Raw genomic sequence first — 11,209 nt, 5'->3', positions numbered from 1 at the left:
GAAATGCATAATGCAAATTAGTTTATTTCTCATGCATGGCCCTAACCCTCTTCTGCAGATTGCTGAGTTGGTAGAAAATATTTAAGGCTTATAATTAAAAGACATTACATTATATTACCTTTCCATAAATTCCAGCATGTTCACAAAAAGCTCTTAATAAAGGCTCGGCAACTAAAAACAATAACAAGTCATAATAATACCAGAAAAGACAAAAAAAAGATTTAATGATGTAGAACCATTCATTTACAAGAGACAGAGCTACAGAAAGAGTGCAAAAGCATCTAGAAAATGAAAAATACATGACAACCAAATCTTAAATATTCAGGATATAGAATTAGCAGAATCTACATTTGCAAAGTGTTAACACCAAAGTGGGATTATTATAGAAATTCTTCATAATCAATTCCATTCAAAGCCAACAGGCATATGGGAGCTTCCCATTGGTCAGTACTGTGAGATGATCTGATGATACCATCGTTAAGCAGTTGTCCATTAAATGCTCTCCTTTGGTTTAATGAGACAAATGTTAAAAATCAACGGCTTTTTATCCTCATCACCCACTTCAAGTAGAATCAGTCTTTATCAAGCCGTTTGGATTCACACGACTCAGTCAAGGCCGTCTGATCCAAGTTTTCATGTTTCTCTCATAACAGTCCAAAGCTAAAAAAAACAAGGAGTTCAAGTACAACTCACTCACTCACTGCTTGAGTGCAGGAAAAGAGGAAATATTCTCAAACAGAAAACACTCTTGACAAATTCTCACAATAAAGGCTTCTATTCAAATAAACAAGTACTACTGGATTCTTTACCCTTCAAAGCAACTAAAAGCTAAATCATTTTATACAAAAAAAAATCATAAATTGTCTTTTAAGACACTTACATTCCAAGGGGCTCCTGGGCGCTGGTGGAGCAGTGGTTATTGCAGGCGCCCCATGTACGGAGACTGTAGTCTTTCAAGCGGGTGGCCAAGGTTCAAATGCGACCTGTGGCTCCTTTCCTGCATGTCACTTTCCACTCTCTCTCTTTCTCGCCCTGATTTTCAACTCTATCCACTGTCCTGTCTGTACAATAAGGGAATAAAAGCCCAAAAATATATCTAAAAAAAAGAATAATAAGGGGTAATAGGGTCTCTGACGGCCGACCTTTGGCTCCATTCCCGCATGTTATTTATCTTTCCCACTCTCTTTCCTCATTTTCCTACTCTATCTGCTTCAGACAAAAAGCCCAAATAAATAAATCTTTGGGGACAAATAGAATCATTTAAGAGCAACTTTAAAAATATGTGTAAGATGTTCTTTTGAGTTTAGTTTTATAAATAAAATAAAAAAATACAACATAAACTGGACCAGGTCAAAATGGAGAAACCAAACAGGGCGAGTTAAATTAAAAAAAATGCAATGAAAATGTAATCTTGGTACCACATGTCCTGTCAGCTCACGTACACTCCTTCGTTAGCGAGCTAACCTTGTGTCATAGCGCAAAGAAAATGAAATGGGTATCTTAACCCCGGAGAGCTGCAGAAGGTGATGCATAATTTATCTTCTAATTTGCCCAATTGGCTTAAGCCTGATTTATACTTCTACATGTAATCTATGCCTTAGGGTTGTGAAGCCCTGGACCTACGCCCGAGCGTACGTACTGTACATAGCCTGACGTGCACCCTCTCAAAAATGTGACTACACCTTGAAACAATGCAGACTGCTAGCCCTGCCATTGGTCCGCTAGATAGTTGAGTAATCCTTGCATTTACAACGTTTTCTGTATTGGGCCGTTTTCAAAATTCTGCAAAAGGAAGAGCACTAGGACAGTATTTATCAGCTCCAAATCCAACATAATATGCTCGGTTCCAGTCGCCATGGTTTTTTAGTCATTTAGTTTAAAGTAGCAGAGAATGTGGCAGAACTGGACACTGGCTATATACAGTAACTGGCATGGTAATCACATTGTGAAGTAGTGGTTTGGTTACAGGCAAAGCAATGTAGAGCTATGCAGACAAACAAACACACACAAAGATGTAGAGGTCACTATGGCGTAGCTAAAGTGTAGACTCAAGGTAGGAATATAAATCAGGCTTTAAAGACGGGCCATTTTACCGCTAACCCTCCAGTGACTTGACTGCTTCTCTGGCTCTAGTGCAACCACTGCTTTCTATCATTGTGAATCGTTGCCCTCCTCTCCTTGACGGTGAAAGCCGGTATTCTGCTTTCTCACCATCTCAGCATAAAAACCGTCTAACTCCAGCAGCTCATCGTGACTGCCCTCCTCTTCCACCGTCCCCTCATTGAGTACAATGATGTGATTCGCCTTTTCAACTACACTCATCTTGGTGGAAATCAACAGCACGGTGCAGTCCTTGGTTTGGTTCAGCAGAGCTTGGTGGACCTGTTGAGTACAGCGATGACTGGGTGTTACTGCACATGTAGAAAACAGTATTTTAAAAAATTAGCTGAATGGGAAACATTAAAAGAAAATATTACCTGGTATTCATTCTCTGGGTCCAGGTCACTGGTAGCGTTGTCCAGGATCAAGATTTTAGGACATCTGATTAAAGCTCTTGCGATGGCAATGCGCTGCTTCTGTCCTCCTGAGACCTGGCCTCCCTTCTCTCCGGCATCTATCCAACATACAACATATATTTAATGTGTCATATTTATAGCAGGTCAGGGATTCATTAAGTGACCTGTAAGGGCGCACTCACACTAGGCCCAGTTAGCCCATACCATGCTGAAGCCTGATTGCCCCCCCTCCCCATTCCCCCGCTGGCCTGCACTCACACTGCTCCAGGACTAACTGGGCCTGAGCACGGTTACCTCTTGCACATAACATCTGTTAGTACGTATTTTCATGAATTCATTCATCTTGATAATTTTGTGGATATATCTTTGAATTGTGTCAACCATCTTAGGGTAATTCTTCTTTTGGGTCTGTGAAGCTGTAACCTTATATGGTGAAACATCTAAATTGTAGCAGGTCTATGTTTGGATAGGAGCCAACCATATGTTGTCAACAACTGTTTGCTAGACAAAGAGTCTACATCTGTTACGTATACAAATCAGTGTCATGTCGTCTTTATTGTTTTATATTGACGTACCCAAATGGAAAGGAATTTGTGGGCTGTACCTTCTAGCAGAATATAAGCCACACTGTGTGATGAAGACTTTGCCACTTTGCCAATGATTGCCAGCGATTGTGAGATCTTGGTCTGCACTTTGTCAGCCATGTGTGTTGTGTTTCTGTGTTGTCTGACCATGGCTGATTAAATCTAAGATGATCCACAGTCTGTTTCACGATTTCATCTACGACAGAAATAACCCCCACCTAACAACATCCTAATACAACACATGAATGGCTTTATGTAATTATGAAGCAAGCTTATTTTACAAGACAGGCGGACTCAAAAATACAAGATAAAAAAAAATAAAAGTCGTTCATTGTTCCAGCGTTGAGTACTATGTTTACGATGTGTTTTATTTTAATAAAATGAAGGACAATGAATAATGAACGACTTTTATTCCAAATTGTTCCAGGGAGTAAAAAGATCCCGTGAAGATCCCCCACTCAAGCATTTGCATATATGGAGGCTAAGTTTGTGGGTCAAACCTGTGTCGTATCCACTCGACAGCTCCATGATGAAGTCGTGCGCACTGGCCCGCTTGGCAGCTCTGTACATGTCTTCGTCCGTAGCATCCTCTAAGCCATACTTGATGTTCTCCCGCACGGAGCGAGCAAACAGCACGCAATCCTGACTCACCACAGCGATCTGCAAAACAAACAAGATGGAGAGGAAACGTTTGTGACTTTGTAACTGTCACAGCTATCTCTGAGAATTTTTCCAGAAATGAATAGCAACAGGAAGATAAAACCAGGCGCAATATTTGAAAGTGTCCTAAAAATTCTGTGACCAGTCGACATACAATTAAAAAAGCAGTGTCAGGAGAAAATTAAAACACAAGCAAAGCAGTGAAATAACTGATTCTACCCAGCTTTAAAAGCCTCAGGATTTTTCTAATAAGCTCCACAAGCAGAAACTAGGATCAATATTGGAGATGCTTTTGAAAAATGGAGAGAGGTTAGAAAGCAGAAGTTTACAGACCGATGCAGAGCTGGCTAAACACTGAAGCTTCAGTGTTTGTAACACGGCAACCTGCATGAGCATCAACTCTAGAGAGGAGGGGGCGGGGGGAGACAGCTCTCTACAATGCTTTGAATTTGGACTGCAGTACCCATTTTAAACACTAGGTGTCAGAGTTATATTGCTCCTTTAACATTAAGAGTTTCTATACAAAACAGAAGGTGTTGCCTGAGTCTTTTGGACAGGGCTCCACACATAGAAACCCTCAAAAACAATTCCCCATAGTGCTGCTGGTTAGGAACATAAAAAAGGAGAAAATGCCTTGTGACAAGAGACAACGCACCTGCTCATGTAGGTACTGGTCTTTGTAGTTTTGGAGTGGTTTTCCATCCAGTAGGATTTGTCCTTCTTCGGGCTGGTAAAATCTCTCCAGCAGCTTCACACAGGTGGACTTCCCTGACCTGTTAAGACCCACTAGGGCAGTGATTTGGCCCGGTTTAATGTCCAGAGACACATCCTGGTAGAGGGAAGGAGCAGAGTGAGTTGGTAAAAGAGCCTTACGGGGAGAGTATAATAAATACACATAAATACAAACATACCTTTAGCACAGGAGTGCTTTGTTCTTCCTTCTTAGGATAGGAAAATGACACGTGTTGGAATTGAATGTGTCCCTTAAGACTTTCAGGTGCTAAAGTGCCGTCTTCGGGTATTACAGGTTTGCGATCCAAAATCTCAAAGATCTTCTCAGAGCCACCGATTGCCTTTCTCACCTCGGGGTAATAACGCATGACAGCCTGGGGGAAAGGTGAACGTAAGAGGCCTCAGTGGAAATTCACTAAATGATTTTTCTTTTGAGTAAAATGCAAAGAAAGTTGGACCAAGGACATAACACTTAATTCAAACAATATATTGGCCCGTCACTCACCTCAACAGCTGAGGCAAACTGTAGCTCGTAGAGGACAAATGACACCAAGTCTCCGCTGCTGACGGTACCCCTGGTCACTAGAGTCCCCCCATAGTACAGAATACACACCTTCAGGGCCAGAGTGGTCATCTGGGAGAATACAAAGAATCATTTACATGTTATACATAGGTTTAATGAAACATGGATGACATCACCCATTGCTTTCTAAAGAGGCAACTGAAGCCCTAAGATTGGCTGCCACCATATTGGAAATGCTATCTCAACCTAACTTATGATCAATGTAGCAAATAGGTGAGTCGGTGCTGAGGTGGACTTTAAGCAAACAATGTGCCCACCTGTCAGTCAACTCAGCCATGCCCCTAATTATGCAAATTGATGAGTAACTCCTAGGCTTAAAAAAAATGTTTTACCAGGGAAAGATCGTGGGTAAAATGTTTTTTTAAATATGGGATTTATTACTTGACTTTTGCATGAAGCCTCGAGTGGGCAGTAGATGAACTGCAGTTTGTTTTGCTCTTCTACAATGGCTTCATTTTTTCAACACTGAAAGGTGTCACTTGGTTGAAAAATGCAAAATTACAAAACTGAGTTTTCCACTTACACTGTTTGCCCAGGTAGAGGCCGCATACGCTGCTGCCTCCTGTTTATTTAGAGCGTACGTATCGTCCAGCTGCCGTTTGTACCTCTCCGTCTCTCCGTCCTCGTTGGCAAAGCTCCTCACCGTCTTCATGCAGGAGAAGGTTTCTGTGGCCACCTGGTTTGCCTTAGCCAGTGACGCCTGAACTTTAGCAGCAATTTCCTGAAAAAAAAAATGGATTGAATTCCAAAATAGTCAAGAGTTTATAAACGTTTATAAATACCATAAAACTTCATATAAAAGCCCGGCACAGGTGTGGCCAAACAGCAGTTTGTTTTGGTTTCACGCTGGTGCTCATAGGTGACATCTACTGGAACAAAAAGTCGCACATTCTTCCTTTAAAGACTACGTGATGTTTAGGGTGCTCCTCTTTACCTGGTGGAAGCTTCCTGTGAGCTTGGGTATGACCCAGATGATGGGCAGACCCATGCAGGTGAGCAGGGTCATTTTCCAGGACTGGCTCACCATGAACCACAGGAGGAAGCTAAAACGTCCAGAGTACCACATCAGGAGACTTAGTTTCTCACTCAGGGCTTCACTCATATCATTAGTGTCTGTGGTTATGCGTGACACCAGTTCACCTGAGGAAGAAAAAAAAAAAAGACGTGCATTAACCTTGTGGAATAATAAACCCTTTGTAAGTAGGCAGAGAACTTTACAGGATTTACAGTATGCACATGTCTCACCTGTTGGATTGTCATCAAAGTAGGCGATCTCCTGCTTTATGACGGTCTGGAAGACATCTTTCTGCACTGAGGTGTGCACGAGGCTCATGGTGGTGTTGTACATAAGGTCGCAGAAAAACTCGAGCACAGCACTGAAAAATAAAACAGAGGAGGTGTAAAGCATCCAAAACAATCACCACAGAGGTTATCTTACACTATGAACGACCGCCTGAACTTACAATGTTCGAATAAAAACATTTTCCGCACCATGGCTGACTATTAAATATGTATTCCTGTATGGCATAAAAACGTTCTCCGTTACAAAAGATGCCTAAAACAACATGTTTAACTGCTGTTTTCTAACCCTACTCATCTTGTATTGTATTCCATGGATTTAGAGTTTATCTGAATCCCTATTAAGTTTGACGTGTTATTACTAGTGTTTAGGGCGGGGCAATTAATCGAAAATTAATTGAAACCGACATTCAGAACCTCTAACCGACGTAATCTTGCCCATGTGAATTATCTCGATTATTTTCAGGGCAGAGTCACATGACGACACGTCCAATCCACGATATGGAATCAATGTCCGTCGTTTGGACACATTTTGACTTTGGGGAAGACGACACCGAACAAAAAGAAGTCAAATGTGCGGAAAAACTGTTTGCAAGAAAAGCAAGTTATTTATTTTCTACTGTTTTAGAGAAGTTCATTTCTACTTTAAAACTAAAATGTGTCGTCTTCATTTCAAGCGATGCTTTTATTTCAGTTTGAAATATTCAATAAATAACCACAAAATATTTAATCAGATATGCACTCTTTCATTAGAAAACATATCCCAGTTTTAATAGTTGAGCTTATTTACAGTAGAAAGCATGTCAGTGAACTATGAGGGCAAAATACAAAAACTAATTAATCGTTCATTAATGGTAATCAAAGTGTATGTGTCACATATGTTGTGTGAAACAAATACATGAAAATGATAGTTTAATGTTTTTATACGAGGGGTTAATTACCTGCCGATAGTCATAAGCGTCATGCGTGTGATGGCCTCTGTGAAAGCATCCGGTGCCGATTCATTCTGGATCCAGTCAGCCACACGACCAGTGTACTGAGGAATGGCCATCTCACCTGAGGGCAGAAGTTGACACTCATTTATGATATATCAAGTTCACAGGTTTGTGGAAGAAAGTGCAAAAAAAAAAACAGCAAAATGCACAGAAAACAACGAGAGCTAAATCGACGTCTGATTTACCATAAGAAGAGAAAATAACGAGCGACAACACGGCTACAAAGCGCCCCACATAGGGCCTCATGTATCCCAGCAGCCTCTTCAGTGAGGAACTGGTATTATCTTCGGGCTTCTCCGACGCCCCACCAGTCCACAGAGACGAGAAGTATCGTCCCCAAGAGAGCAACAGAGACAACACGTACTGACTCCAGTAGAGCCATGCCACCAGCGTCACGACGTAACCCTGACACACCTGCAACACAAATATGACACAGGTTAGACAAAAATACTTTCATTTTTCTGATGAGTCTGGAAAATGTTTGAGAGGACGCATTCAAGAAAAAATGTTCTTATAATAGTGGATTTCTCTTCAGACTGGTTTGGTTTTTGGTTTCAGTTTTATTCCTGCTACAGGCTTTTTTGTTGCTACTGATAATCACCATTAAGTCTTTTGAAGACCAAGTTATAAAAACCTTCACATTCAGATAATGTGATCACTCACTAGATCAACAAAGTGTGTTCATTGCACTTCTTTCTAGAACAATAATGTTCTACCCTCGGACAAGACTGCGTCCGCACATCGGAGAAGAACACAGAGAACATGACAGCAACGACCTTTTGAGTCATTTTAGCCAGATACAGTCACTCTGGGATTTATTGATAATTAAAGGATGAGATCGAATATACTACATGTCCATGTTGTGTACCCGTGCTTGTGCTTGTGCTCATGCATGAGCAACTGCACCTCTTCCAACCCGTGCCAGGGCCAAAGACGGGTACCGATCTTGAGCACTGGACTTTCAAGTCGAAGTCTGCTTGGGCACAGTACGGATTGCCTGGTGTGCACTCAAGTAGTTGTACTCATTTACACTCCACCTTTGGCATTCAAAAAAGGGAGGGAGCCCTTTAGCAAGGCACAATGTCACGTTATTATTAATTATTTCTTTACCAGGTTTGTTATAAGAAAAAAAATATTACTTTTCCACCAACACATGAACACACATCATGGTGAGGGAGCTCCCTTCTCACATATCTATCCTCTAACTAACTAAGACTATCATAGTAGTGTAAAAACCAAAATGGAGCCACCCACCCTTTCCCAGGAGTGCCACCCCCACACCGCCTCCGCGGTGGGCTGCCCCAGGATCCAGAGAAGAGAGGTGTACGCGGGGAAGTGGAAGCAAAGAACTCCTAAACTCTGCAGGCCTTTGAAGCTGCTCATCCACGGCGAGCTTCCAGGGTAGTTGAGGGCGAAGAGAGAGAGGAGGACAGCACGGGTCAAGCCTCCTCCCCACAGGAAGATGAAGGGGTAGGAGAGGAAGACAGGGGAGAGCTGGGCCAAGCGGACGGCGTGAACCACGCACACATCCAGGCAGACGAAGAGCAGGTAGAAAAAGCAGCTCATTTTCTGCATAGTGTACGGGGTCTGCAAATAAAGGTGAAAGAGAGATTCAGAGGCATTCAAGTCAACCGTAACAGGCTCAATCAGGTTTCACATGTGGGACTAACTGATTAACATCAATAGTTCTATAATCAGGAAGAACAAGCCTTGATAAGCAGAAGTACGTTTTCATTAAGGCAGGGAAATCAAATAATTGAATTCACTGAGGTGTCTGCACTCCTCTTTCTCTTGAAGGTAGTAAATGCAGTGAAATCAGTTTACCTGTTTAGACTTATTCCTACGTGTTGTGTTTAAAGGGAAAACTTTTCCCTCTTGAGATATCTTAAATATAATTTATACTTAAGTATACAGCTGTCTTTGCTTTGGGTCAGGTGGGTATATTCTTTAAACAAGCCCTCAGAGTTGGGAAGGTTTTTGGGGATTTGTTCAGGAGAAAATTAAAAATATTTTTCACTTAGTTATTGCTCCAGCAGGAACAAATATACAATAATTCACTCAGCTGAATGTGAGCAAATCCCAGGGCGCTGGATGGGCATTAAATCACCATCTATTACTCTACCAGGTGGTTATCAAGACGTGCCAGGGCACTTCCCAAGAAGTGCAAAGTGCATTTTAGCAAGGCACCGAACCCAGATCAGCTCTGGTGTGCTCTCTGTAGCGACCCCACTCTGACATTTCTCCACTAATGCATGTCCACATGTCCTGTGTGAGCATGTGTGTATTTCTGGCCTGTGTGTGTGTGAGAAGCATGTCTGTAAATAACAGTGTAAAACCAGAATTTCCCCTCAGGGAATAATAAAGTATGTAAGGAAAAGACACTTATCGTCTTGATTTTTTTTGGTTTTCTCACTACCTTCTCTTCTGTCCTTTACTGTACTTCTTATATGTATGTATTCTTGTTTATTACGCGCACAAAATAATGTATAAATGAGCCCGGATGGACAAAAAAAAAGATGATGATCTTTGACAACGTGTTATGTAAAAAGCTGCAATAAAGTCCTAAGAGTTTCACAGATGAATACATTCACAAATAAAGAAATGAAAGATGACCACTGTGGGCAGAAACATATCAAATTCAAATCTAAATAATTCGCCTTTGTGCACCTTTTTTTTTTTTTTTTTAAACTTTGCTCTCACTCTGCTGCAGATTGTGTTCAGATTTACTTTCATTTTCTTCCACCCTGCTGATTTCTTTGAAACAGCTTTGGCAGCAAGCCGAGAACAAAACTGACGCACAGAGTCACCGAAATTAGGAAAACACTCCAAAAACACAAGCTTACTATCATTATTACTGAGTCAACATACATACAAATGTTAAAGTAAATGAGTTAGTCATGTTAACTAGCTCCGTCTGGCTTAGCAGGCTATCGTTTCAGTTTTTCAAATCCAACTTACCTGTCTTCAACGCTGATGTTTTTGGAGGCTTTGTAATCGTCTGAGAAGGTAGAAAAGACGATTAAACTTCACCTAATGAACCGAAGTTGTCAGGTAATGATTCCCGAGCTCCTGCTCAAACTGTCGGCGAGGTGTAACCATCAAAGAGAAACCGAAAGTGTGTTTTGTTTTTTTGTATCGCCTCTATGGTAAGTCCCCTCTGAGTCTGTCATCAGGAAGGAGGACACACACTCAACCTTACCTTCAAGACGTCCTAGTTTCATAAAGTCAACTTCAAAAACGACAGTGTCTTCACGTTGTTAATACAAAACCACGTGTGTACAGTACAGCACAGCACAGTGGTCATTTGATACGTCGAAAGTAACAAACAGTCCGACAGCGCCATCTCCTGGTCAGATTCTTTATTGTCCCACAAAGGGGAAATTTGTTTTGCAGCATGAGCACACCTACAGTCCACTCCAGGGATGGGGGCCAACTTCGGTCACAGCAAGGGCCACATTCATTTCATCCTCACTGCCAGAGGGGCCAAATTGTAGGACACGAAAACGATTACAGTCAATTATGTCTCCAATTTAACTCAACATGTGCCAGTGATCAAATATTTTCAGTCACACACACACATCTCTCATCCACCTGTATTATTGTATTATAGTTTGTTCATATCACCTCAATAAGTTATCGACCTGTACAATATGTCCATATCCTGTATATTATCTGTAATCTAGTATAGCATGCTCACTGCACCTTAATCTGTATATTATAATCATAAGAATACACTTATATTTATAGCATTTATTTATATTTATAGCATCCCATTAATCCAGCCAGCCATATATACCTAATAATTCACTTTTTTTTAGTCTACATCTGTAAATTTTGTAA

The 11,209-nt window shown here is 41.2% G+C and overlaps 1 protein-coding gene across 1 annotated transcript; it reads right to left on the bottom strand.

Moving 5' to 3' along the window:
* Positions 1 to 197: 197 nt before the first annotated feature.
* Positions 198 to 10,684, bottom strand: tap1 (transporter 1, ATP-binding cassette, sub-family B (MDR/TAP)). Its single transcript, XM_020640427.3, has 13 exons — positions 10,328 to 10,684; positions 8,624 to 8,956; positions 7,555 to 7,783; positions 7,316 to 7,430; positions 6,321 to 6,451; positions 6,010 to 6,215; positions 5,599 to 5,796; positions 4,998 to 5,126; positions 4,672 to 4,866; positions 4,416 to 4,589; positions 3,601 to 3,760; positions 2,478 to 2,614; positions 198 to 2,382 (listed from the first exon to the last, which is right to left on the bottom strand). The coding sequence occupies exons 2-13, from the start codon at positions 8,942 to 8,944 to the stop codon at positions 2,152 to 2,154; spliced, it is 2,226 nt and encodes a 741-aa protein (XP_020496083.2). The 5' UTR covers positions 8,945 to 8,956; positions 10,328 to 10,684; the 3' UTR covers positions 198 to 2,151.
* Positions 10,685 to 11,209: the final 525 nt, after the last annotated feature.

The sequence above is a fragment of the Labrus bergylta genome, chromosome 8 (genome assembly GCF_963930695.1).
Source record: "Labrus bergylta chromosome 8, fLabBer1.1, whole genome shotgun sequence".
Classification (NCBI taxonomy): Eukaryota; Metazoa; Chordata; class Actinopteri; order Labriformes; family Labridae; genus Labrus; species Labrus bergylta.
The sequence above is the reverse complement of the archived record's forward strand: the minus strand, read 5'-3'. Positions and strand labels throughout refer to the sequence as shown.